At 41.2% G+C, this 27,153-nt stretch overlaps 2 protein-coding genes across 2 annotated transcripts in view; one reads left to right on the top strand and one right to left on the bottom strand.

The window, feature by feature from the left end:
- On the bottom strand, window positions 1-25,843 carry WRNIP1 (Werner helicase interacting protein 1). Its single transcript, XM_017828741.1, has 7 exons — window positions 25,292-25,843; window positions 15,021-15,212; window positions 13,780-14,024; window positions 8,115-8,344; window positions 3,620-3,775; window positions 2,687-2,766; window positions 1-2,200 (listed from the first exon to the last, which is right to left on the bottom strand). The coding sequence occupies exons 1-7, from the start codon at window positions 25,826-25,828 to the stop codon at window positions 1,925-1,927; spliced, it is 1,716 nt and encodes a 571-aa protein (XP_017684230.1). The 5' UTR covers window positions 25,829-25,843; the 3' UTR covers window positions 1-1,924.
- MYLK4 (myosin light chain kinase family member 4) overlaps window positions 14,019-27,153 on the top strand; it is a 92,213-nt gene continuing 79,078 nt past the window's right edge. The window contains exon 1 of the mRNA XM_017828739.1: window positions 14,019-14,086. Coding sequence (XP_017684228.1) covers window positions 14,031-14,086 — 56 coding nt within the window. The 5' untranslated portion in view covers window positions 14,019-14,030. The remainder of the gene's footprint in view (window positions 14,087-27,153) is intronic.

A 27,153-nucleotide genomic window follows, 5' to 3' on the forward strand; every position in this document is an offset into this window, starting at 1 on the left:
CATCCTCAGACCACAGACCTCCTGGTTTGCTAGTTGCTCTGAATGAACTCCAGATGTGTGGGTGTGGCAATCTCTCTGATCTAAACTCCACACAGCACCAAATATCTCTGCTGTCAAGAAATACCCACCTGCAATTTGTGTATTCCAAGCAGCTGACCTGCAGGTGGTTGGGTGGTATCACAGCTGGGGAGAGGCGCAAAAAGCTCAGTATTGCTCAAATACAAATCAGCTTCCCTTCATCAAAGAATGAAACATTTATTTACAAATTGAATCGAGAAGATGAATAGAAGTTTTTAAAAACTGTTAAATGCAATACTGTAAACATGAAATGAAGCACCAGTCATTGTTCAGTAAATGTAACACATCACAAAAAGCCAAATGTTTCAGTAATATTATGAAAAGAAATATCTATGGTACATAGTCCTTCTGGGGAAGAGTTAGCAACCTTCTGACTACTCTCAAGGAAGTCACCTTTTAGCAGACACATGGCATTTGCAGCTGAACAGCAAAAGACCAGAAGCTATACACAAAGCATTGTAAATTTTGACCTTACCACATTTCCCAAACTAAGCAGGATCAGGACAGGAATCCCTGAAGTCCACCAGTAATCAGCATAGACCCAGTAACAAAAGTATGCGGGGCAGGTAGCAAGCAAACCCCGAGTAGTAACCAAGCAAATCCAGCTGCAATTACACAGCACTATGGTGGTGGTGGTAATTTTTAACCCAGATGTACATCCTCATCACTGGGGGCCAGTTAACTCCATGGTACTTTGACAAGTGTGGACAGTTGCCCCAGTGGCTGGTCAGCATTTCAGTAATGAAAACCTTCTTTGCTAATTATCTGATGCAATTCTTACAAAACACAGTCCTTCTCTCCTACCCAACTGCAAGTTAGCACAGTCATACGTGGTTTTAGCCCTTGCTGTCTTTTCAGCACACTGAGCCACTGCACACCTAAGGAGGATTGAGGAGAAGAAAAATAATCAGCACTTAAATGAAAGAATTTTGTTGACATCAGTAATAACATTACTGAAATGTTCAGTCAACAGCAATCTTGGATGTTGTTATGTTTTCAGTAGGAAGAGGAATCCAAACTCTGTATTATAACAGCACTAAGTCAATTTGTGTCTCTCAGCTTTCCAGTTTAAAGCTAATGAAATTCTTGATGCACAACTGGGAATAGAAAAACGTGTTTCATTACCAGGAATCTCCTCTAAAAAAACCCCTCCCGAAATGTCATCATACAATTAAAATTTTAAGTGATAAAACTTCAAAAATTAACATAATTTGGCTATTTTTATGACTATTTTACTTACAAAATGAATTAAACTTACTCTGGAAAGTAGGGATAATAAAATTAAAGAGATATCAAACTTTCAATACTACATTGCTGTCACAAGAGTATTTAAACAAACACATAGACACTACTTTTAACAGCTTTATTGGTAATAACTGTTGAACAAAATTTGTCTCTGGAATATCATAACAGGAAGAATTACTTTGCAATTATATTTTGTTTACAGTATTTTAGAAAAGGGGGTACATATTACTATTTTCTTGGAAAATAAACATTCTCAAAATCTGAAATTGATACTGATTTTAAAAAGCAGCACAGTAATATTCCTTGTCTCCCAGCAAGAGCCAGATATACAAGTCTCTCATTTTTTCTCCATGTGAACCACAGAGTGACAGCACTATAAGGTTACAGGTCATGTTTGCATTTCTACATTGCCTAACTGCAACTCTTTACAAAATACCTTCAGAATAACAGCAGTAAAACCAGAAGGATAAAGAAGTATCTGAAAAGGTCATTGGCTTAATCCTTTCAACCACAGTAACAGACGTCTGACACTGTTAGGGGAATTTCTCTCCCAGTAGAAATGTATGAGTCATAGAATCAAAACCCATTCCAAGCACAGCCGTCACGTTTTTTGTTCCTTAAAGAAGTCTGTTCCTTTCAACTCTTCTGGTAGATAGTCCTGCTCTACAGGTTCCTTGTACATGGGGTTATATTTGTAGCCTTTGCCATAGCCCAGGTTCTTCATGAGCCTCGTTGGGGCATTTCTCAGGTGCAACGGAACAGGTGGCAGAGGTCCCGTGTGCATCCTCAGACATTCTTTGACGTTGCCATATGCCCTGTACACCTCTATAGACTTTGGTGCTCTGGCAAAGTACACTACGCACTGTGCTAGAATCACCTGGAAACAAGAAAAGGGAAAATGTTAAATCACTTCTTTTGGGCTCTTTGGGAAAAGGTCTGTTATTCAGGTTGTTTGTATAGCATGGCAGGGGTTATGTTTTTAAACTGACCTCTACCTGCCACCATAATATGAATACTATTATTTAACAACAACACAGCTTCCTGATTTTCACTACTAGAAAATAATAGCTACTTTGGAATATATTATTTTATTTATAAGAGAGAGAAAAAAATGGACAGAGCAAAATGATATAAGTTCACATATCATATTTTGACAATAAATACACAGTAACATAAAGTGAATTTTATTTTAAACTACAACACATATTTTAAGAGCTACAATGTTCTCCTGTCAAAGAAGGGGCATGCTGAATGAACAAGTAACTAAGTTTGCTTTGTCCTTGCAATCAGTTACATTTTATAGTTACAGACAGGTTTTACAGTTCGCAGTACTTTCAAGTCAGTGAATTAATGAAGCCTTTACCTCACATTCTGGCATTCCAATAAAGTGACAGCCTTGATAAGCAGCAACCGCTTGTGTTAAAGCCAGAGGATCTGCCAGTCCTACAAAAAGGGATCAGATAAAAGCAGGCTAAAGTTTATGTCTCTTTTTTTTTTTTCCAATTTTAATTTTTCCTCTCCTGTGAATCCATGCAAATTTCAAAGTTGCTTTCTCAGATGCTGGAATTTCTGGTACAATATCATAGCAGACATAAGATATACTCCCTCCGTCCATAAGCCTTCTCCCTTCTGTCCCCCCTCCGCAAAAAAGAAAGGTCTAAGTCATGGGTACAATTTACGGATTGAATCTGCTGCCACACAGTGGTGGCCTGAGCAGTAGCTGACCAGATATGAATCTCTCACCTTTCAGAATTGATAAAGAAATGGGAAAGTACTGCTATATAGACACAGCTTCCCCAGATCTCCTAACTCTTCACCCATCACACACGTTGTAAAAGTGTTGCTGCACCTTCTACTTTGGATAAGTCAAGCAAGATGCCTTACAACTAGGGAGCCAGCTATCAAATCTGAGGTTTTTAAGTCAGGGTAGGCATTCACCTGCCAGACTCATTAAAAGATCAGACATCCCTGAAATACACTCTCTGTGGCACAAGGTTACTGGAGATTTACAACCACCAGAGTTTAAAAGAATCTATATTAATACACTGCCAAACCTGACCTCAAAAACATGTTTCTACTGCAGCAGGTAATCTTCACAATGACACTGCATGTAGGTCTCTGCCTGCATATACAAAGCTTTTTGTTGAATGTGGGGCATTTCAATATTTTGTACCTATTTTGCATATAGCAGTTTTGTTTGTTTTTTTTTTTCTCAAAACCCAGTTTTCAGAAACCAGAAGCTTGGCAGATCTTCATTCAACACAGTATTCCAACATGAAATATTGCAAATACTGACCTATATCTTCACTTGCAAACCTCACCAGCCTCCTTGCCACATAAAGCGGATCCTCACCACCTTCAAGCATTCGAGCAAGCCAGTAAAGGGAAGCATTTTCATCCGAGCCTCTCATAGACTTGTGCAGGGCAGAGATGCAATTGTAATGTTCTTCTCCTATTTACAATGGGGGAGAAGTGTACAAAGCTGTTAGGAGGAAATTACATGAAATGCATTCAAGAGAACAGAATATATTTTACTAGATCAGTAAACCTAACCTTTTCAAGTTCTAAACTTTTTCAAGTTCTTTTTACGTATACGTGGTTAGCCTTCATTAATGTTTTCAATGCCTTCATGGTTTGCCACATGAATTATTCCACTAACTACATAAGCAAAACAGAGCAACTGTAAATGAAAAGAAGGTGTTTTTTTAAAACATTGCAAGGCAAACAATTCGGTTTTTGTACCCTCATGACCTTTCCTTCAAAAAAAAAAAACCACCCCAGATATTTTAATCAGTTAGGAAGAAGACTCTATTTAAATAGCTCCTAATTGCCAAAAGAGTAAAATATAAGCACATATAAATGATAAAACTTGAAAATAAAATGTGCAGTAAATCAAACATGAGTTTGATGTATTATATGGAGGGGTGGGGGGAAATGAAACGTTGCTGTGGATATACAGTGATGGAACATTACACAATTTGGAGAGAAAAGAATTGCAGCACACAACCCTGGCAAATGCCTAAGAAATCCTGAGTTCAGTTGTGGAAACCTGCACTGCTGGAAGGGTCCTGAAAACTGAAAGCAGATGAAAGAAAAAAACTACACAAACAATACTTGAAATGCAAGACTGCTAAATAAGAAGTGAGAAGACTGAATGAATTACAGGGATTTTTTTTTTTTAATATTAAAGTTTAGTATTTGATTAGATAAGGACTCCAAGAAGAAACAAATCTATTACACAGATCTTTTAAGGATACACTTAAAAATAGAGGTTCAATATTACAAACACTGAAAAAGAGCCTTCCTGCTTACAATTTTTCTCTGTGCGGCTGGTTTTGATTCTTACACATTTATTTTAATCAAACTTGCAAGAGCATTTTGGCACAGTACTGTTGTTAAACTTTCCATGTAATCTGCCCTTCTTACTTTTTAAAGTGCCTGGCATTCCTTGGCTCACAGCTAAGCATGTATTATAAAGGCAACTGGCTGCATGCACAGCCATCTGTTAATATTTCTCCTTTTCCTCAGGCTAAAAGGATTTACAGCCTGAGGGCCATATGAGAACACACCACCATCACTTGTAGGCCCTGCAAAATAAAAGGCTGCATGGATGAGTTTGAAAACCGAAATCCCCACAATGCTGCAGTTGCTCCTTTCACAGCCAGCAAGACCTCCACCTCCCAGGCCAGAAACTGGGTCCATCTTCCTCCATCTCTGCTCATGCTGGAGTGCAGTTCTGCGGAGAATTCAACACACGCGATGCTGGCAAACACAGGCCGACAGACAGCTATTTTTGCTAGGACTCCACACAAAGAGCCCTGAGGTATGCAGCCATTACTCCTGCCAACACAAACAGCATGTCCATGCTCCATCATGACACTTGAGTTAGTAGCAATAAACCTAAGCAGCTGAACTCGCATCGTCCTCTTGGAAGAGGCGTCTCTTAGTCTCTTAAAAGTAAGAAAGATCGTTTTTAAATATCTGCAGAGGTTGCACTCGCCCAGATTCTTCTGCTGGACTGCTTTTTTATATGCTGTTTGGGCTACTGTAAAGTGTCATATTTGGAGACACCAGGGGGAGAGGCAGAAGGAATGCAGTGGATAGGTTGGGACTAGATATATATACCTGCAGGGGGTTTCAGATTCTGCAGGTTGAGAAAGGGAACAGTTTTCTTCTCCCTTTATCTCCTTCCTCACAAAGTTAATTTTGGTGACTGAGCCATTAACATAATGACAATACTTATACACAAAGACTTGGGACTTCTTCAGAAAAACTGCATTAAATGCAGTTTCAATTAAAGACAAAATAGAGTGGCACATTGGACAGAAGTGTTATGTTTCCATTTTAAAAAATATATTTTATAGATATCTTATTTGAGATACCAGAAGCAGCTTAAAAAAAATTAGAACTTTTAGTAGACCTTTATTTATTAGCTCTGTCCCTCACTCTCGTTAGCCAACATATAGATTTTGGCCTTATCAATTCAGCTGAGAGACAGACACATACCAGCTTATCTATCACTGCTGTTCTGCATCCCAGATACCTCTCGAAATCAAAACTATAAAGAGTTTTTGGAATCAAAATGCATTTGCTCTATGCAGTTCCCACAAAGGCAAATACCCTTCTGAAACAAGATACTACACAAGAGGCTTTGTGGAGGGGAGGATTTTCTAGTGTCTAATGTATACAGATGCACAATCTTGTTGATATATACCCATAAACTGCTTTATGTGCTCATGAAGAGTTTTCAGGCTAATTTAAGATGCCAATTTATCTAGAGACTTATTGGTAGACAACTGGGAAAAGGTGTCACTCACTGTCCATAATTAATATTTGGAATTCTTAAGCCATTCCTTTTTAGTAAGGTAGAGGGCAAAAGTAAAATCACAGTCCCCACCTCACAGTTTTCTATCTTAGCTGCTCATTAATAAAGGGCAGAAGAAAGTCTTGAAAGTAGGACTAGAGCAACAGCACAGATAAACTGACTTCTCGTTCTGGTCCAGCAGAACAAAATTAAGCTGGAAAAAAAGATGGCTGCTGGCAGTGAACTTTGATTAAAGTTGTTTCTTTGTCCTTCCAGCTAAACATGTCTGCACACATATCAGAACAACATCCTAACAACCAGATTATGAATATTTTCTTCCCTAGATTACTTGACAAAAGTACAGAAGAGAATGCCCAACTACATGTATTTGGCAAATTTTGCAGAAGGTAACAAAAAAAAATAATCATGTAAAATCAAAATTCCATATTTACTCAACTTTGAACACTAATCAATTATATGGTGCTCTCTACATGAACACACTACATGAACATGTATGTTGCTGCTATCATGATTAGACAGCATCATGTCCCTCCACTTTATAAGGCTGAAGCATTTTATTTTAGAGCATTGTAGATTCCAGCACCACAACTGTGACTCAAAATTTATTTGGTAAAACATGCTACAATTAAAAAAACCTTTATATAGTAGCCTCTCTTCAGAAGCCCTTTGTACACAAAAGGACAAACAACTTACTCTGCTATGGACAGAAGTGGTCAACCAAGACACGGACTACTCCACAGAAGACAGAAATTCTGTAAAGACAAGTACTCGGGCAACCTGCTGCTATGACAATATCTGTGGCAGGCTCTTTGACATGTACAATCAAGAAAAACTAAATTTTCATTGCTTTCACCACTCTCTGAAAATCTCTGACCAAAAAACCTCACAATAAACCACAACAAGGGTTTCTGTAACAGAGAAGGGCCTGACACATGCCACCTAGATTGGATGCAAGTCTCAGGAAGAGGCACTGTGTGCCATCTCTAACAGAGCAAGAAGGCATAGGAGGGCTGGGAGCAACGGACACAGTCAAGAGTTCTGCATGACAGTGGCCACAAGGAGACAGCAAACACACAAGGGACCTACTCGGCACAAGAGACTCACACTGGCAAACTGGTCAGATTTTCCGCTTCCTTCCAATCATGATCTCTTCCTGCCACAGACTTCATAAAATTTTTCTTCTCCCTCCCCCTGCCTAGCCTGAACTTCTCAGCTGCCATTCTATCAGTATCTGCTCAGCTGCCTTGCTCCTGACAGTGAGTCATCATTATTTCCTTGGAAGGCTGCAAGCAGGCATATGTTACAACCAACCTCAAGAAACCTCTCATCACAGGTTTTGAACAGTGGCAGTTAATTAAGCATTTCAGATACAGTGGCAAAAAAAAAAAAAAAATCAATCAGTTCTTCAAATACTGCTTGGCATAATCATTTGATACTATCCTGGACAGTCATTCAAGTAATTAGATTTATATGACCTGCCCTAAGCAAGCTACAAAATTCATTACCTTAAAAAGCAACTCTAAAAATAAAGCTAACTGCTCAGGTTTTGATGTAACATATTGCTGTGAATGTGAGCACTTTCAAGACTTTCAAAGGAGTAGAAGTGCAATTGAAGATACCTAACCCTCCAAGAAAAATGTTCTCATCAAATTCTTCGCCTTCTTTACATTGCAATTCTCGTAGAAGACAATATTCTAATAACCTTAAATAACAAATAATTCCACCATGCAAGTGTTTTCAGGGCAGCAAAAGCGTCTTTCAGCTAACCTACACTTTCTAAATGCTGAGAGGAAACCCTGTTTAGAAGGAATTTCTGGCTGAACTGCACTGTACAGGAAAACTACTTTCTAGGGCAAACCACTGTTTCACTAGAGCATCTGGTATGAAAAAGGGAGAAGAAAAAGAAATTACAGAGACTATCACCTCTTGAGAACACTGCATCTCAGAAACTGTATCAGGTACTCACCTGCTCGGTCATACAGGATGTGGGATCGCTGGAGCCCTTCCTTTACGTGCTCTTCTGTTATCAGAATGCCATCTGCAGAACCATCTTTGGTAATATTCAAAGGAGTGGTCTTCCCTGCTGCTAATCTGGCCTGAACTGCTAACTGGAGTCCATTCAGTCCAGTCCTTGCATCGCCGTCGCAAAGGTAGGCAAGTGTGTTTAGAGCTTTGGCCTCTATGAACACCGGGAATCTGCAATAGAATAACCACACAAGATGAGCCCCCATCATGCTTATTATGCCAGGGATGATGTTTCTTTACAAAGTTTGTTGAGATGCAGCTGGGCTTAAGATTCATTCTTAACTCATCCTGCCATGATTAAGTACTGCAGAGCCAGGGAGAACACCGTGGGACCCAACCCTCTTTCTCCTGATCCAATGCCTGTTAAATAAAATTGCACATGAAAAATCCAGGGATGAACTCTCATCTATTTGACCCCCTTATTTTTCCTACCTCATTAAACTCAATGGAAACTAGGGTTAGGTTTTTGCCAGAGCACAATTCTCAAACAGCCAGTTGAACTTTACACAAGGTTTTACTCCATCACCATTTCAAATTCCTTGTTGGAAGAACAATGAAAAGGTAGAAAGCTATCCAAATGCAGCTGAGAGAATATAGTGAGTTATAAAGTAATTAGCATACGGTTTTGAACTAACTATCAATAGCAAGAGCTGCTGTTTTCTTTAAAAAGCAGCAACTGGAAGGATTGTTTATATTGTAAAGTATATGCATCCTGCTGTTCTTTTTTTGGTATGGTATTACAGCTTTAGTCAGTGGGGTACAAAAAAAAAATCTTCCTATAAAGAAATGGCATCCCAATACATGCATGTCACTCTTCTTGCCACCTACTACTCTAAGTGTGCCAGGACTATACAAATACATGAAAAAGGCCAAATTTCAGCAAACTCACAATCTGAATGAACAACATGGGAAGAGCTAAGAAATGGAGCTGCAGGTGAAGAATCTCCTGAGATCTCATAGTGGGTCTACGAAAACTCTGGGAGAACAACAAAGTCCTCAAGCTTTGTCTCCAGGTTTTCATCTAGCGGGCTGCAGTCCCCACTGTTGGGGCACATACAAACCAGCTCACCCCTGCACATGTCACAGACATACTGTTGAGGATTTAACCCTCAAACTTTAGTTAGGTAGACAAGGTAACACCTACGATGTTTGCCAGGCAGAGGATACAACTGATTTGATTGGAAACAGTAGCTAATGGAGTTAAAACATGGCATTAAGTAATGGTCTAACTGAGCCATTTCCAGTAACTGGACTGTAAATCAAGAGTGACATGTATCAGCAGGGATTAGCACACAGAGCTTGGTGTGAGAGGCACTTTCTTATGAAGCTCTTGTGTGTCAAATAATTAGGGATTCACAACAGCCCTGCACTTCATTCACCAAAAAGATATATTACTGTTATTACCAGTGGTGTACAAAAAGACAATCCCAAGTGTCCCAGGAAAATGTACCAACTGATCTTCATTACTTGACTCTTCCTCCTTGCAAACCCACTTTGCACTTGTCACACAAAAGAAAAGGGACTGTAAGTCCTGGAAAAACTTCAACAGTTAATATTTGAGTCCTCTCATGGCAACACATAAGAGCAAAAAGCTAGTAGAGCTGCAATCTTAATCCACACCACTGCAAGTGAAGGCTAACAAATGTCTTCTAGGGGCAAAACCCATGCTGCAGAGAGTAGGTAGCAGGAATCACACCCTATGGGAAAAATAAATCTATATACACATCTCATCATACCTTTTTTCCATCTTCTCATTTCTTCTCTATTTGATAAAGCTAGGAAAAAAATTTAACACACATACAGCGGCACTTTTGCCAGGTGCTTCAAACACCATCTTTGTGTTTGAATGAGGAAATAGAAGACTACAACAGCACAGTCAATTATCTCAGGCATCAAATTCCTTGAAATCAGGGAGCAATGTTCATGCCTCAGCAGTACAGACAGGCATCAGATTTTTCATATGCATTGAAAAAAGCCAGCAAGGGAAGCAAAATCAATTTTTAAAAAACCAGCAGGCGCTACACACAGACATCCTGCTGCTATTACCTTCATCAACAGGGAACAAAACCAAATATACAGTTCACTGAATAAACACTCTGGATACACCAGGCAGGGCATACTGAACAGAAGGTTTCACCTGCAAGGACTAAGTTCTTTGCCTGCTGTTTGCAGAGAAGAACACCATGCACTTGAGGCCTCCTCAAACTAACACCCACCACCAACACACACAGCGACTGCCAAGTGGAAGGAAAGTGCTGAAAGTATTAAAAAGCAGGTACTACACTTGGAAGAAGCTGCATACAGTCTGTACCAAACCAAGTTGAGGCTTCAAGGCACTTTTGCCATTTATATGCTAACTAGAAGCTTGGCAAAAAAAGCTGAGTTGTATTCCCGTCTCTTCAATTTCACTCTAGGACTCTAAGTGCCCTGCTTGCTCAACACAAGCAATTTATATCACAGAAATTGAAACAAATATTCACAAGAAAGTATGGAAAATCTGGTTACAAGCGAAGATCTTGTCCGCTTCCACGGTGAAATTCACCTCTCACCTCAGCAACTCATTTCCTGCAAGGAAATTGGATAGATGTTCCAAATAAGGAGTAATTTTCAAAGGGGTATTGAACACTGAAGACCCAAAGGAATTCCATCTTCAATGTTGTGATTTACAAGCCAGTGAATTTAAAATGTGTCAGAACTTGTGATACAGCCAGTAACTAGATGAACTGCATGATGTCTGAGCTTGCCAACAGGAAACCGGGAATCCTTTCATTTCCCTCAGCTGAGTGCCTTCTGTGCTATCTAACTTCAAAGACATTAATCCACTATCCAGTTTACTGACTGACTTCAATTAGAGCTACCACTCTGAGGGCAGCACTGGAATGATAAAAATAAAAAGCCAAGAAAAGAATTTGATTTCCTCCATCACTGACACAGTAGTAGTGTCAGTGTACACTATTACTGTACACCTGGTACAGTTTGTGCTACTACTGAGGCAGCATAAACTTCAGAAAGCACAAGCAAAGGTGCAGCAATATGAAGCATCTTCAGTATTGACTTCTTACTCTTCTACATCCTGAATATGTTTCGTCCTTTCCTGTTACCCCATCTTTCAGTTTGATTTACTGCAGACTTCATAGGCACAGTTTGATGGCAGTAATGCTGATGAAAATGTAACACAAAGCACATCTTATCCTAAAGAAATACAGTAACTAACATAAAAACTGTCAAAGAAGCTTTATGAGCCATGATGACACAACAAAGATGCCAAAGTAGGTAATACCTCCTGCTAGTTCTGTTTCAGCTTTAGAGCAAGAAAAGGCAACAGTGGAATGAAAGAGAAGCCAGGTGACCTAACCCTATCAGAAGCCTGCAACAATGGTGGAAGAAAGATAAGAAAAATCCACCAAGAAAATTTAAGAGAACAGATTTGGGTAGAGCACATTTTCCTTGTGGAGTGCCGATGATGAAACCATTGAATCACAAAGTGATGTCTGCATTCTTTTTGAGCACAGAAGATGCCTGTAGAGACTAAGGAAGATTCACCCCTCATCTTATTCTTCAAGGTAGTAGGAGAGACCACAAAGAATCATGCTCTTCTTCAGAATCTCATTTAGGTAAGTCATCATGTCAGACAAGTGATGTGATACCAAAACCATCTGAAAAACTGAGGCCAAGCAGCACGTTCAGTACTTCATACTGTGGGTTGGAAAAAGGGACTCACATGGGAAATTAAGTCCAAAATTCAATGTACACATATCTTGTGCCTTCTGGCTAGATCTCTGCAACATTTTCAAAGCGGGCATACCCCACCATCTGGGGACACACTGCCTTACAGCTCCTTTTCTAACTCTGGAACAAATGTGAGCACAGTTAACAACCAAATCAATTGTAACTCGTGACTTTAATTTATTCCTCAAGACATCATGAACAGTTACCTTCCTGCATCTAATGACAATCCTGTGTCATGGAAGCAGGGTGGTCAAAAGGTATGAGACAGCTGCTCCTGTGGAGTAGTAGGTGGAGAAGAAATGAAGGAGCAGAAATGGTATGAACAGTGAAGCAAGAAGATGGAATTAATGAGGCGGCCAAAACCAGAACCACAGTAAGGGACAGGATGGATTATAAAAAACCTAAGTCATCAGCAACTCTATGTAGCCTCTGTGGACCAGAACCAGATAGTGTCAGAAAAGACAAGACCTGACACACAACTGCAACAAACTCTCCTCAATTCAACCCCCTATTTTTATTTTCAAATGCTTGACTCCCATGTTAGCCATTGGAGTGTGGCCCTCTCTCTTCATGGAGAGATTACTGAAACTGTGCTAGTCTGACATTCGGCCTGCCAGACTTCTTTCAGTTTGATGAAGCACTACACTATGCTGTTTAAATCACCCATAGCTATTGGAAGGTTACAGATACAGAGTCTAGCGAAACCCAAACCCAAACAACTGCAGCTGAAACTATGCCTTGTACTTTAATCCTGTGTAGCAAAGAAAGTCTCTGAACCCCAGTCAGGGTGTAGCCACAACCACAGCTGTGCCATTACATTAAGGCTGACATGCAGTACTCCCTTCTCTTCTAAAATTCACATTACTACAACATGTAAAAGCAACAAATGAGTAAACTATGAGGTAGGGTAACCTAAAATCAAAAAAGAAATACCTTTCCTTACAGCCCTGACCTCAGCATTCAGATTGGCGATTCTTAGTGCTTACATTCTGTGATAAAGTTCAAGCGGATTCCCTCTCATTTATTTCATACAGACTGCCTGCCAATCACCACCCTGTCAATGCACTGTAAATTACTAGTAGTGTAGCCAAGAACCAACATGAAGGAAGTGTAAGAGCCTGCATGTGAATACTACAGTACTAAGCATTTACACTTATTTGCCAGCCTTCCATTTCAGAAGGCAGATAACATCCCTTATGGACAAATCTGGACCCTGTCTTTTTCCAAAATTTTCTCAAGTATTTAATGTGACTCTATCTGGCCTGGACATTAAGGAGCAGAGAAAAACGAAGTCTCTTGACATCTCACAGCAACAGCCTCCTCTCCTCAAAGGATACCATAAAATGTAGCACAGCACAAATCCTGCAACTAAAGAATAGGAGCAGCAGCATCCTCCCTGATCGTATTAAAAAAAAATTCTCAGAAAACAACAAACTTTTGTCAGGCACTTTCAAATTAATTAAGAGGGGATACTTGGTCCACTACTGAATGGTAACATGATGCTTTTACAACTGGTAACAAGAAGTAACACACACTAGGACATGACAAAGACCCAGTTACAGACTTCCACAGCAAATCCTCAGCAGCAGAATGGATTTAAATATCCTTTGAGGGTGAGTCAGGAGCTACAGATCCAAGCATAAGATTCTCTCCTAATCCAGACGGTAAGATTATGTTTTGGATGGAGAGAGCCAATGCTTTGAATTCTCTCTCTCCTGTCACCCCCGCCCCTGCCATATGCTGCCACTTCTTTTCTTTACTATCAGAAGTGGCTAGGGTTTCTCTTCCCACCCCCCAACTGCTTCATTCTCTCCTTGGCAGGCAGTCAACTCCTCGGGCCGTGTGCGTTAACACCCTGCAGCCCATAAAGTACTCACTCTGAGCTCTCACTGCCGCTGCCAGTTGCAGAGCTGCTGTGCTGGTCGCCCTGGCCCAAAAGCTGGACCCCTAAGGACCTGACGGCCCGCATCAGAATTGCCTCCATTGCTTCCACCGAGAGCTTCTCCAGGACAATCACCCGGCACCGGCTCAGAAGAGCGGCGTTGACTTGGAAGGAAGGGTTTTCTGTGGTTGCTCCTATCAGGGTCACTGTCCCGCACTCGACGTGAGGAAGGAAAGTGTCCTGAGGATGGGAGGGAAGCAGAAAAAGCTGATCTCGATCAATGACAACCTGAAACATCCCAGGTGAGTAAACTGTGCTTTTTTTGCATCTTGTGAGTCTTTGGGTTCCCTGACAAGGCAGTTCATCTGCGCAGATATGTAAATGATTTAATTTCATGCACCTAACACGCTACAGGCTGTTCATCTTAATAACAAATGGCTGGAATGAGAATGACCTCACCCGATGAAAACAGGGTAAAAAAATCTGCAAATTTTTAGTTTATTTATAGGGATTTGATTTATTGCTTGGCAAATTTCATAAGAAATCATGAAATTGCCTTATCAAGTATTATGAATAGTGAGGTTACACTATGAACCAACCTTTGGGGCAACAATTCCCTACATAATTCTAAAGGATGGCTCAAAAAACTACAGGAAGATTGCAGTACAGTTCAATATAAAAACTGTAACTTGTAGTGCAGCATTCAAGCTTTCTATGTTACAACTAAAGAAACTCTATAACTAGAAAAGGAAAAAGAAAAAAAATACCCAAGTAATGGCTGCAGCGTTATCCCAAAGCACCATGCCATGCCTCGCTTTTTCTCACAGAGAAGAGGGGACAACATTAAAATACATACCCTTGGCACATTCACATTCCAGACCTCTTTAAAGGTAATACAGAATGCTACCATGAGGTGGAGGCTGAAATGAAGATGTGTGCAGCAAATACTACTAACATGACTTGGCAGAAATAAAATTTCAGAAAAATATCATATAAGGACTCGCATGTAAGTCAACTATAACTCAGCCTTTCATTTATATCTTTGAAGCACAATAATTAAATGCTGGTTGGAAGTAAGTTAAGGAATTTAATTTTTACGTTTCTTCCTAATTCACCTACTAAAAACGTTAACATGGAAATCAAAAGCCCAAAGGAAGGTATCATCTTAAGGCAAAGTAAGAAATTTTACAGAAGTGCTGACAAAAGCTTTTTTCAAAAAGCGGTGTAGTACAATACCTGCTGAGATTTATTGAAACGATGGATCTCGTCAATAAAGAGGATAGTTTTTCTCTTGAAGAGCCTTCTTTCATTCTGGGCTTGGCTGATGACATCTCGAACATCATTTGTCTTGGCACTTGTGGCTGACAGTGTCACAAACCTTGTGCCATTCTTTTTGCTGTTGTTGGCTATGATGTGTGCTAGTGTAGTCTGAAACAGTAATAGAAGAAAGCTTTGTAAAAATCATTTTGGACACAGAAAGTACCTATTTGAAGAAAATATGTAAAGAGCAAACCTATATATTTTGGACACGGGGACAGTGTTGACAGTTTATACAGTAAGCCATTTTAGTCCATGTTATTCTAGCACGTTGAAGACTTCTAAACTTCCTGCTAGAGGTAGCTGCCAATTCCTCTGCTGCATTTCTAATGCCTGCACTTTTACGTACCAGACCCAGTGAGTCTCAATACTGAAAAGGCCAGCAATGACAGCTGTCTCCTTTATCATGGAAGAAGAACTCTTTGCCAAATACATATCTGTCACAGAAGACAGGCTGACTGCAATTCACTGTGCAGTTATTTTGTAAAGTATGTTAATAGCTAAAGAGCTGGACTATCCCAAGACACCTGCAGCAGAGTTTACAGTGCAACCACATTTCACAGATTCACAGAATATGCTGAGTTGGAAAGGACCCACAAGGATCATCAGGTCCAACCCTTAGCCCTGCACAGGACCAGCCCCAAGAGTCACACCATGTGCCTGAGGGTATCATCCAAAAGCTTCTTGAACTCTGGCAGACTTGGTGCTGTGACCACTTCCCTAGGGAACCTGTTCCAGTGCCCAACCACCCTCTGGGTGAAGAACCTTTCTTTATCTCTATTCTCATATCCAACCTAAAACTCCCCTGACACAACTTCAGGCCATTCCCTTGGGTCCTGTCACTGGTCACCACAGAGAAGAGATCAGTGCCTGCCCCTCTTCTTCCCCTCATGAGGAAGTTATGGACTGCAATGAGGTCTCCCCTGAGTCTCCTCTTCTCCAAGCTGAACAGACCAAGTGACCTCAGCCACTCCTCATACGGCTTCCCCTCAAGGCCCTTCACCATCTTTGTTGCCCTCCTTTGGATACTCTCTAATAGCTTAATGTCTTTCTTATATTGTGTACACCAAAAGTGCACACAAAAACATAACCTACAATGTTGTTAATTAAACCCTTTCCTATTTCCAATACATATGAAAATGAAATTAATCAGACAGCAGTTTCTACAAAATCATGGGAATGTTAGTACTGAAAAATTATACATGTGCTTAAGAAAATGTAACTCTTAAACCTTAATAGTCAACAGTAATCAAATGCTGGCCCAGGGAAGTAAAAGACAGCTGACTGAACAAGCTGTTGGCTGTTTTTAGTGAGCAGCTATGTTGTTTTTCTTTCCTTATGAACAACCTCTTCAAACCACAGTTTATTTATACGGAATGTCACGAAGCCTAACAAAGCACAGAAGCAACCTCCAGCAACCTCCTAGGTAGATTTATCACACCTGAAAACATCACAGGCATGATTTTCAGACTTTCCTTCACAACCCTTAGTAAAGGTGGGTGTATCTGCATGTCCCCAAGCAGAGTGTATCTCTATTTGAAAGTAATGCTAGAGAAAACAAGTGATTCTTCCATCAAGCACACTCTTCTGTTAAAGAAGGAGCCTGAGGAGAATGAAGACAGGAGAGCCTCAAAAGATGAGGAGTGGGACAGGTGCTGGCAAAACCACCTCAGAAGATGTTCCAAGTGCTGAGGTTAAAGCAGCAGGTGCTGTCAACCTGATCCTCTTGCAGGGAGGCTACAGAAACAACCACCTATCACTTGGCTACCAGTGGTGTTGCAGCACTGCTCTGTCTATTTAATGGATCTCCTTGTCTCAGAAATGGCAACCAGCCCAAGATGGAAAAGCAGGGGCTAAGGAGGAGGATGTATCACTATTTATTCTTGCTTTAGTTTTAGTAAGGGCTTCCTGATTGTTTTCAGAAGTGGTGTCATTTGAGGTCCTGATACAAGACTCGTATTCCATGTCAGATCTTCCCTCATTCCCTGGAGCTCAAGCAACCAGCTCCTCCCCAACTTGTATCACTACAGAAGACAAGACTTGAAAGACACTTAGAAAGTGTTTGCAGCAAAGCCTACAGAAATCAAGAAGATCTGGAAAACAAACCAACCAACCAAATGTCCTCCTCTCAAAACAAAAGGAAACTATCTTTGAAATTAAGCTACCAAATGAAAACCAAAGTTTGTGTTTCCTTACAAAAGGGCCTTGATTCAGAATGTACCTTCAGAGGATATACCCATGCCTTAAAAATCTCTGAAAGCATGGAAAACCCCCAATATATCAAAGCTGAGGATGAAAAAGGAAAAATGTACCTCTTCCTTCTCTAAAAGTGGCAGTGGTGAGAGGAGGAAGAAAAATGAAAAATAAGTCAAATGGCTATTCTTCCTGTAGCTCCACTTGGACTGGTAGCTCACAATGTACCCGGGCTGTCATTCAGAGAGTTTTGTTGTTTACAACAAAAGCTGTGAGGAATTTGTTTTACACACATGCAGGAATCCATACTTCTAACACTAATTTAGGAAAATGAAATACAAAGAGATTTGTTTGAAAGTTACTGTTAGACCAAGAATCTACTTGAAAACTGCTGCACAGCTCTCAGTCAGCACGTACCCCTCCTGCTCTGCCAAGTTTGGGGTCACTAAAGGTTGTAATAAGAATAACATACATTGCCTTTCAAAAGCAGTGTTAGACATGGACAGGCATGTTCACAGTCTCTGTCTTATGTTTTGCACAATTAATCATGTAGCAAGTCTAACTGCCTATCACATACAGATCAAACTTTCCCTGCCTCTGAAAGACTATTATTTCCCATGAGCTCAGGTTTTTTATGCTGCTGCTTCTCTTACCATCTCAAGCAAAAGTCAGTAACATTCCACACTGTTTTCTCCCTGTGTTACTTCAGGTTACAACCTAAGAGAACACATAACCTAGTGGAGACTTAAGTAGGGTTGTTTAAGCATGAAGGCACTAGCACAGAACAACTATAACTCATATGCTAGACCCGTAGTTTCCCCTCACTAAGTTCAGAGGCACTGCATTTAAGGGATAAGAAGAAAATCAGAAATCTGATACAAAATAAGGTAGAAGAAAACACACTGAATATCCTTCACCATCTAAAATAATTCTGAAGTTTGACTGTTACATTAGAAAACAAGTCTTTTAAAATAGTAACACTGATGTTGCAATTTAATATGAATTAATAATACATCTGTATTAGAACTGCATAACAAGCAGAAAGAGGAAATGTAAACAAGTTGATAACCTGCTCCTTTTATTGTACAGGTTTTTCTTAATTAGCTTGTGTTCTTTTCTTATGGGGAGGAGCAGAAATATTGTTTCCCACAAATTAAGAATAGGAGTGATTCTACAAACTAACCTGTTACTAACTTCACTAAAAATTACACCTTACAAAGCTCACAGTCCTTGCCCCTTCCAGAAATCATTCTTGGTTCTATTATCACACCAAACTATCCAAGGTCACACCTATCATCTCAAGCTATATGCTGAAAATTGTGAGACCTTACTGACTTACCTGTTTAGAGAAGCTAAAGCAGTGCCGTTATAAGGAGCTGTTCTGAAACACAGAAACATATTCACCAAGAAACTCCTGAACCATTCATCATTCATGGCTAGGCTTTGTGAACGAAGATTTGGGAAAGGCTCTATCCACATTTGTTACAAGCACGCTGGTGGCTAATGAGGCCAATATGAGACAGACATGTCTGATTGCAAAAGGCACAGCAGAAAGACTCCTTAGGTGGTATATTCAGCAAGGCACGATTCTTTCTGTGTTGTCTTTTCTCCTCGAGAGTGATCCTGCGTGCTTTCTCAAAGGAAGCAGCAGCGTTATAGATGGTGCGTTTTCAGGCCTCCCGATTGGAGGCCAGAGTAGACCAGTTATGGTGATCAATATGGCCAAGGCTGAGATGTTGTTTCAGGGAGTCCTTGTATCTTTTCTTTGGGGCTCCTCTCTTGCAGCAGCTGGTGGCAAGTTCACCATAGAGCAAGATCTTAGGGAGGTGGCATCTCTCAGGAGTTGGCTTCATGATCAAAAACTCTATTGTTCCTAAACTCAAAAATCTGCCGACAGGTCATTCTGACAGCATTATCTCCCTACACCTTCCACTACACAACAAGCAACATGTTGTCCTCCTGAATCATTACTCACCAATCAATAACACTTTCAACTTCAGCCTGTGGTCATTTATTTTCAGACCCACTACACACAGAACAAACATTTAACTGCTGAAGCCCTCCTTTACTGTCCTGTACATTGCTTTGTGTCAGCCCAAAAAGGAATATCCTCTCCTAAGGGCTGCAACCATAAAAAACCCAGCAACCAAACACAAAAATAGCCAAACAAGCTCACTGTAAGCCAACTATGCTACCAGTTCTTCCAGGCTTTGATATAAGTTAGGGATGAAACAAAAGGAACCCATAAAGCATGCTTGACTCCACACACCTCTCACTTCACAGCAGAAAAGTCAATCCAATTTGCTGTTTGGTTAGCTGGCTGTTTGTACTAGGAGACAAGAATTTTCTGTACACCCACAAGTTTCCGTGACTGGGCAACTCTCTTTAATTTCTTCCCTACTCTCTGCACTGTGACTAGTCAATGCAGCTTCAAACCCATGGATGGAAGAAAACAAGAAGCAAGTACTAATTAAGCCACTTGTATTGATGCTGATGTTCAGTGACTAACATTATGTTATTAGAATTAAGGTAGTCTTTTGATTTTTGCACTCCTTTACCAGGCCATTAAAATATGCCCATTGTGTTAGCTCACCAAAGCCCCTTACAGGAATGAAGAGTGATACTGCCTAGCTGTCTTCAAAAAGTGGAACTGAAAAAAATTGGGAAAAGATCAGAATATATGGTCAGATCACAGTCAAGAAGACTTGAGTCAAGAAGTTGACTGTGAAACCTAAGATCATTCCTAACTTTTATGCAGATCAGGTAGATCTTGTTTAGGGATTTGCCTAAGGTTGTCTGTTCATGGAGACTTCCCTTAATCATTCTTACATTGCATAAATTTAGTGAAACAACCATTGTAGATGTCAGGCACAGAAAACACATGATCTATCAATTACATCTATCCTGTCATCAGCTTTCATGCCAGAGAGCTCCTGCAAGGCATGGAGAAATGCTCATAGTCCTTCTGTTCCAACTTCACAGCCCTTTTCATGAGGAGTTGACATTCACTACACATTGCAGGAGCACACCGGTGCAGGAGCTCTCCTTCCAGCTGGATGCGTCCCTCCAACATAGACGCTTTGCTCTGCCAGGCCATGTTTCAGTGACCAAAGCAGATCTGGAACAGATTGGTACTAGTGTTAGACTGCAGTGGGGCATGGATTATTCCTGAGTAGGGATAATCTAGCCGGTACATAAGTCTCTCCAACAAGTGACTTTGCTGGTTTGCTCCAGAGCAAACCACTGTGTGAATTATGTTTGTGACAGGGATGACAAAACTAGCATCCTGATTTTCTTTGTGGCTGTTTGACCATGACTTTCTGGGTATTTTTTCCTCTTCCTTTATTCTGGCCAGGATTTCCATACCTTTGTTTACAAGGTGTTGCCATCAATGGCCTCTCCTCACCCTGAACCCTCCCTTTGCTAGCAGCAGGGCCATACTGTGGTTGAAAAGCAATCAGGAAAGGCCATACTTTGTTTCATTGCCTTGAGGGAGACGCCAACACTTCCAGCATTCTTGGATGCCAAAAAGGGGAATAATTCCCTGGCATGCAGCTCAGAAAGCTGGGGTCTGTCCTACCCAACACTGCTGAGCTGACCCAAACTACCACACTGCGTCACAGGAGATAATTCTGGCTGTGTGTCTAAAGGAAACTGGCAGGATAGCAGATGAACATGGCTCGGGGACACTGTCTATACAGATAAACACAATCAAAAGTAGCAGCAGTTGGCATTTATATAAGGGCAGATGCTATTCTTACCCATCTTGTTTGATTCCTCACACCCCAAATAGCCCACTGAGATACTACCGGAGGAGTAAGTGTCACTGAACAAGAGCCACAACATGTGGTTTACAGCACTTCCAGAATCCAAGCCCAACCAAGCATAAACAGATGCAAGGTCATTGCATAATGTTTACTGAAATGGAGCTGTGGCCTCCATTTGCTGTATCCAGATTTGTCTCCTTATATTCCAACTTTTTTCATGAATACAATTGTGTTTTCTCCTCCAGATTTCTCTACCTAGAGAGTTATCCTAAGTTATTCCTGATTTAGATTGGCATAAGCAAAAACAAGCGCACTGTATTAAAAGACTTCTCCCAGGCAACTGCAAAGACAAATCCATTTTTCAGAATTGTTCTGGACTTTCAGTGTATGCTACTGCAAAAGACATCATGCATTTTCAGTTAAAAATTTCATGGTAATCAATCAAAAGAACTCATTACTTCAAATGGTTCAAATCAGGCCCCAAGCTGTATGAATAAGAGAAGATGAAATACACTCAAGTAATCAAACAGCCATTTAGGTAACCACTTGAATTAGCAAAACAGAAAGCACTGGAGGGACGGGATGATAAATATGCAGGGAGCAAAAAAAAAGTCTTATCTTTTGTAGGGAGTGGGTTCATGCCACTTGCTATCGGTCACTTGCTATCAAGTTTTTTCTTGTTAAACAACACACATAAGAGGGAATGTTTACTGTATTTAAATACAGAATGTTCAGGTTTATAAGGTTAAACTGCATCTGTGGCTGCAAAATTATTCAGTGCTCAAGTTACGCTGTGTCCCCTTGCTAACTCTTTACTAAAATTGGTGTCCCAATGGCAGACAAGCAAAAATCTAAATCCCTGCATTAAGGTGCCATAAATCACAGTACAGCTTACTCAGATTACATTAGGATTCATACAGGCTTTAAAAAATTTGCATAGTCAGGATGAACAAGTTAACTGTTCCTAAGTTTATAACCATGGCAATTCTTTTAGGCAGTGTTTTTTCTGGCATGTGTGTGGTCAACTTCTTAAAAGCAGAAAATAGGTTCTCGTGTTCAACACTTCGGAGTGACAAAAGTACAAAGAAAGAATCAAAGCCTCTTCACCGAGAGCACCTCGGCTCCCTAAGAAATTAGGATGACAAATTCAAAGACCATGCTCCCTTAAAGGAAGAGGACTCAATACAGATGGAAACTCATGAGAAATGATCATAACAGAAGTACATAAATTTTGTCTTTTCAGTTTTGAGGGTGCTTTTTTGAATATTCAGGTGCAGCTGAGGCCAAAGTTCACTTGGGCAAAGCAGTTACAAAGCATATGTATTTTTACTCCAGTACCTAAACTTTCATGATTAAAATTCTCCAAAAGTACTCACGACCTACAATGTGAAATACTGCAGTTATAGCACTTTAACAGGTAAGATTATTTTCTTCTTGCTTAGAAAAGTCTGTTGAACTACTACTTATCATAAGGGTCCAAATTGAAAAATAATACACAGATTGATGTGAAATTTGGCCCTGATGATTTCTTCCATCTCCAGTTATTTTATTTTTTTTTAGCTAGTCCTGCTCTACCCTTTGCAAAAGTATCAGTTAGCATGGTATTTGGCTGTAGAAATGGAAGAAGGCATAGATGGGCTGCAATAACCGGATTCCATGGGTAGCAAGAGCATGAAGAGGTTTAAGAAGTGTATGACCATCTTACACAGCACTTCTGAATTTAGACCAACATATCTAATTATGCTCCTATTTTAGTTCTTTGGTGGGCAGAGCTTAGCATGTCGCCTTGTTACATATGAAGCTACATAACATGCAATTATTTCTTATGATTTTTCCTTCTGAAAAACACTGTACTTAACGGAAGAAGCTTTCCAACCAGGTCTTGAGGTAGTGAGAATACTTACTTCTCCCTCACAGCTTCTTCCAAGTTTCAAGCACTACATTACTTTCTCATTAAATGTTTTCTTAGACATGTTATATACATAGAACCCAAATAGTAAGTGAATGGGACAGGCAGGCAACCACAGACTTCTTTTCCCATCTTCTGGGGGACTACTTTGCTTGCATGTTACATCTGTAAGGAGAGGAATTTAATAAAAAATATCCTTAAAAAAAAGGATGGAACTTTCAGATATTTCCCTGAGACAGAGAATATGATTTATGGGGAAGAAGGCCTGAGATGAAACTATACTCTGGTACCATCCTAGAAATACTGATAAGCATGGGTGAAGGAAAAAGTTCAAGTTTTTGCCATAGGAATTTCTGGTTCAGCCAGTAATGGAGGTTCCATCAGGAGGTAGCTGAAAACATGTAGACTCAAAACTGTTTGCTGAGAAGGAGTAACCTAGAAAGTAGACGAGTTACCCAACAATTAAAATACTTTGAGAGTGAAAAAGTAACAGATAAATTGTGGAACTGTTCCTTGATGGGTCAAAAGGCACAGAATTGATGCATGTCAGCTGACTGATAAGCAGTAGAATTTAAACTCTGTGAGAAGCAAGCTTACTAAATATAATTCTGCATAAAGCATATGGGTGAAGAAGATGGGTTATAAGAAAGGAGAGTGAAAGGTGCAATATTACAGGCATAAAACAGATCACGCATTCAAAGGCAGTCTTAGTACTGAAACACAACTGTTAAGCTGTCACAAGCTCATGGAAAAGCGTGTCCATGGCCAAAACCAGGGGTATTCATCAAATCACAACCCGAAGGCCCCTGAATTCAGTGGCAGTTTTCAGAGACTGTATGGAGCCTTTGCTGTGCTACCACTGCATTTGTAACAGATCTTTTTTTCCAGAAGAAAGAGGGCTTCGAGAAAGAGCAAGCACATGCTGTTGACACAAGTAACATGAAACAAAAGGTAGAAGAGTACAAATAAATATAGAAGCAAGCCCCTGGATGCATTACTCATTCAGTAAGGAGGATTCCTATCTATTACTGAATTTAATTCCACTTCTCTCTCTGGCCATCTTACCTCAGTCAATTCACCTCCCCTTTAATGAGTTTTTAGAAACTCATTACTTTTAGAAACAGCCCTTCTTTACCCCATTTCTTCTGAGCTCTTGGTTTCTGCTATTACCTTGTTATTTTAAAGGAAATTACAATTATTTAAGTTCACCAGTTGGTTCTTTATGGGTGTATGTTACCTAGTCTAAACAACCTGTTGTATCATTGCTAACAATATTCATCTATCAATAGTTCTCATACTTGTGCCTTATTAACTGTGATTAACTGGCATTATTATTCAAGTACCATCCATATTAAGTCTCCTTTTATTTTAAAGCATACTGCTGCTCTGTCCTTAACTTCTCTGCTAAGAATTAATTCCTTATTTTTCCTATCCCAGATTTCTCACACATACTCTCCACATAGCCAAGACACCTACCTATACATATAACATGCACACACAATGCTATGCACACATCAGACTGACAGAGATAACCGTCTGTTTTGCTTGCCCTGCCACCCCACACCCAAATCTGAAATACAAGGACAAAAAGGAAGGCAAGATCTTAAGAGTGGTCTCTCCTGACCACACTTGAGGCATTCCTTTGGTCCTTCCCTCACTACTGCTGTGTTGTAATTACAGGGCCTTTTGGGATTCACCACGGTCTGCCCCTGGTATTTTAAAGGAGGCAAAATGAGAAGCTGCAGCAGTCAGATCCTGCAAAAACCAGTTTCAGAGTATTTAAAGGTGGACGAGTGCCTGTTCATTAGGCTACTTCCCTTCCACACCAGAGCTGCCTTCTCTCAGGGGCCGGAATTTGTAGGCTAAAGCAAACCCAGCACTTGCAAACCGCTGTATTAATCTGCTTGTATCTCACACTGTTTCCTAGATATATTTACAGATTCTGTGTTGTTGCTGCTTTTAAGCTTCTCAGCCATTGACTAAAACACAGCTTATGTTTTAGGCAATGGGTTTGGAATTTACAAAATATTATCTTAAACCAAGAGGGGCCAGTGCAACCAAACGTCAAGATGCAGGGAGTGGGACTGGTGGGAGTGAACCACTCCTACTTTATTCAGGAGGCAGGTTGTGTTTCTGTAATCTTAAGTGAAAACTAGTGGAAAACCGGCCAACATAAGAAACGGTAAGACAAAAAAGAGCCAGTTCAAAAAGAAACGGGTCCCGCTCATCCTTTAAGTTCATCCGCCTCAAGAGTGAAAAAGCGCAGGACATGAACCTCCACGCAGTGAGCCTGCGGCGGGGCGCCCACCGCCCGCACTCACCTTGCCGCAGCCCGGCGGTCCCCAGAGGATGAGGGAGGGGATTTCGTGGGACTCCAGCAGGGACCGCAGCAGGGTCTGCGCCCCCAGGACCCGCTCCTGCCCCACGTAATCCCCCAGCGTGTCCGGCCGCAACAGCTCCGCCAGGGGTTTCCCCTCCAGCTTCTGCGCCAGGCTGGCCCCGCGCAGCGCCGCCGCCGCCGCCGAGCATCCATCCCCCGGCTGCACGGCGGCCTCGTCCCGCCCCGCTCCGCTCCTCCTGCCGCCGGCCCCCGGGCTCTGCCCGCCGCCGCGGCCCTTCTGGAAGAGGGAGAAGACGGGGGGGCCCTCGGCCGGGCGGGCCTCCTCCGGCTCCCCCTCGGCCCGGCTGCCCGGCGGGGCGGCGGCGAGGCGCGGCCGCTTGCTGGGGGGCTCGGCCGCGGCCTCCCCGGCCTGCAAGCAGCGGTCCAGGTGCGAGTTGATGTGCGCGCCCGGCAGCTCCCGCAAGCACACGGGGCACCGCACCAGCGCCTCCTCCTCGGCGCCGTCCGTCGGCTCCATCGGCTCCCCAGGCCCGCGCAGGAAGCGAGGCCGCTGGCCCTGGGCGCCCGCAGCCCTTCGGGAGCTGTAGTCCGGGAGGCGCCGCTCCCCGCCCCCGGCAGCGAGGCTTTCGTGCCCCGCGGAGCTACAATGGGATCATGCTGATCAATATTGTCGATTTCTGTGAGTTTGGGGGCCCGCTGGGTCTTTCACTGAAATATGTAAAAACCTCATTCTCAGTGGAAGAGCTACCAATAAATTACTTTTTCCCCCCTTTTCCCCCCCCTTTTTTAATTAAAAAACCCCCAGCTCTTCTGTATTATGCAGAATGCAGGGCATGCAGGTTGTATTTCAAAGCAGGGTGCAGTAAGCAGAACCATTCACATCCTGATTTACCACCTGAACTTGACCCACTGGTAATTCTTTCCACATTACATCTTGTTTTCTTTCTTAAATTGTATATTTAGGTTTAATTATACATGGTGACATAATAGTTCCCAGCTTGTAAAATTCAGGTCAGCCTAATGTCAGATGTATGAGGAGGTAAACAAGTCTGCCTACTGGCTAACAGTACCCCCAGGCTTAAAATTTGAAAGTGGCTGGTTAGAAAATGGCCAATGGGTCAGAAATAAAGGTTTTATTTGAACTGAAGATGGAAGCCAAAGGACTGAGTTTCAAGCAAAATGATTTACAGCCCGTCATGTAAATCTAGTTCTGACTGAAGGGATTACGATCTAAACCCAAACGTTGAAACAAAAAGGAGTTGTTTATGTGTTCTTCTTTGTGGCTAATACCTATTTCTGAGTAGTTTTACAAACATTTGTTTATATTTTTTATTGTGCAAATATATTAGTTTTCTGCTATTGGGCAGAAAAAGCAGAAGGGCTGTACGTATGTACTGCCTTTTCTTACAGCCGGGCAAATTTCTGTTAGTTTATGACGTGTGTGTGGTTTCTGAGTGTGTAAGTGAAGATGTAGTTCATGAAGCAAGTTATTTTGCTTGAAGTGAGAAAGTGGCTTGCTGAAGATGACCCAGAAGAAAGTATCTCCCTGGCCAAAACTGGGGAATGGAAATGATTGGAGAAAGGTTTTCACCCTCCTTTGTGGGAAATGGAGCTCCACACCATGTGAAGGTCATAGTTTCCTGTTGTTCAGTGGCATATGACCCAGGTGAGATTTCTTCTCTGGGACTATGGAGGAGGCACTTGCAGACAAATTTCAGTGTGTGCATCCTAGAAACTTTCCATTGTTTAGCTTATTGTTTCAGGGATGTCTTAAGATAATAATAGGGGAGAGGGAAATCATGTTTGAGTCTCTGCTTGGCAATAGAGCTCAGTAAGATGTTT

Source organism: Lepidothrix coronata, unplaced genomic scaffold (genome assembly GCF_001604755.1).
Source record: "Lepidothrix coronata isolate B3197 unplaced genomic scaffold, Lepidothrix_coronata-1.0 Scaffold152, whole genome shotgun sequence".
Taxonomy (NCBI): domain Eukaryota; kingdom Metazoa; phylum Chordata; class Aves; order Passeriformes; family Pipridae; genus Lepidothrix; species Lepidothrix coronata.

Bases quoted from the DNA above. Each gene is read 5' to 3' on its own strand.
- WRNIP1 (XM_017828741.1), bottom strand. From the start codon at position 25,828: ATGGAGCCGACGGACGGCGCCGAGGAGGAGGCGCTGGTGCGGTGCCCC. The intron at 3,776-8,114 runs GTGAGTACCTGA...CATTGTAAATAG, and splicing joins CATCCTGTATGACCGAGCAG to GAGAAGAACATTACAATTGC. The intron at 2,201-2,686 runs GTAAAGGCTTCA...TCTTGTTTCCAG, and splicing joins TTGGAATGCCAGAATGTGAG to GTGATTCTAGCACAGTGCGT.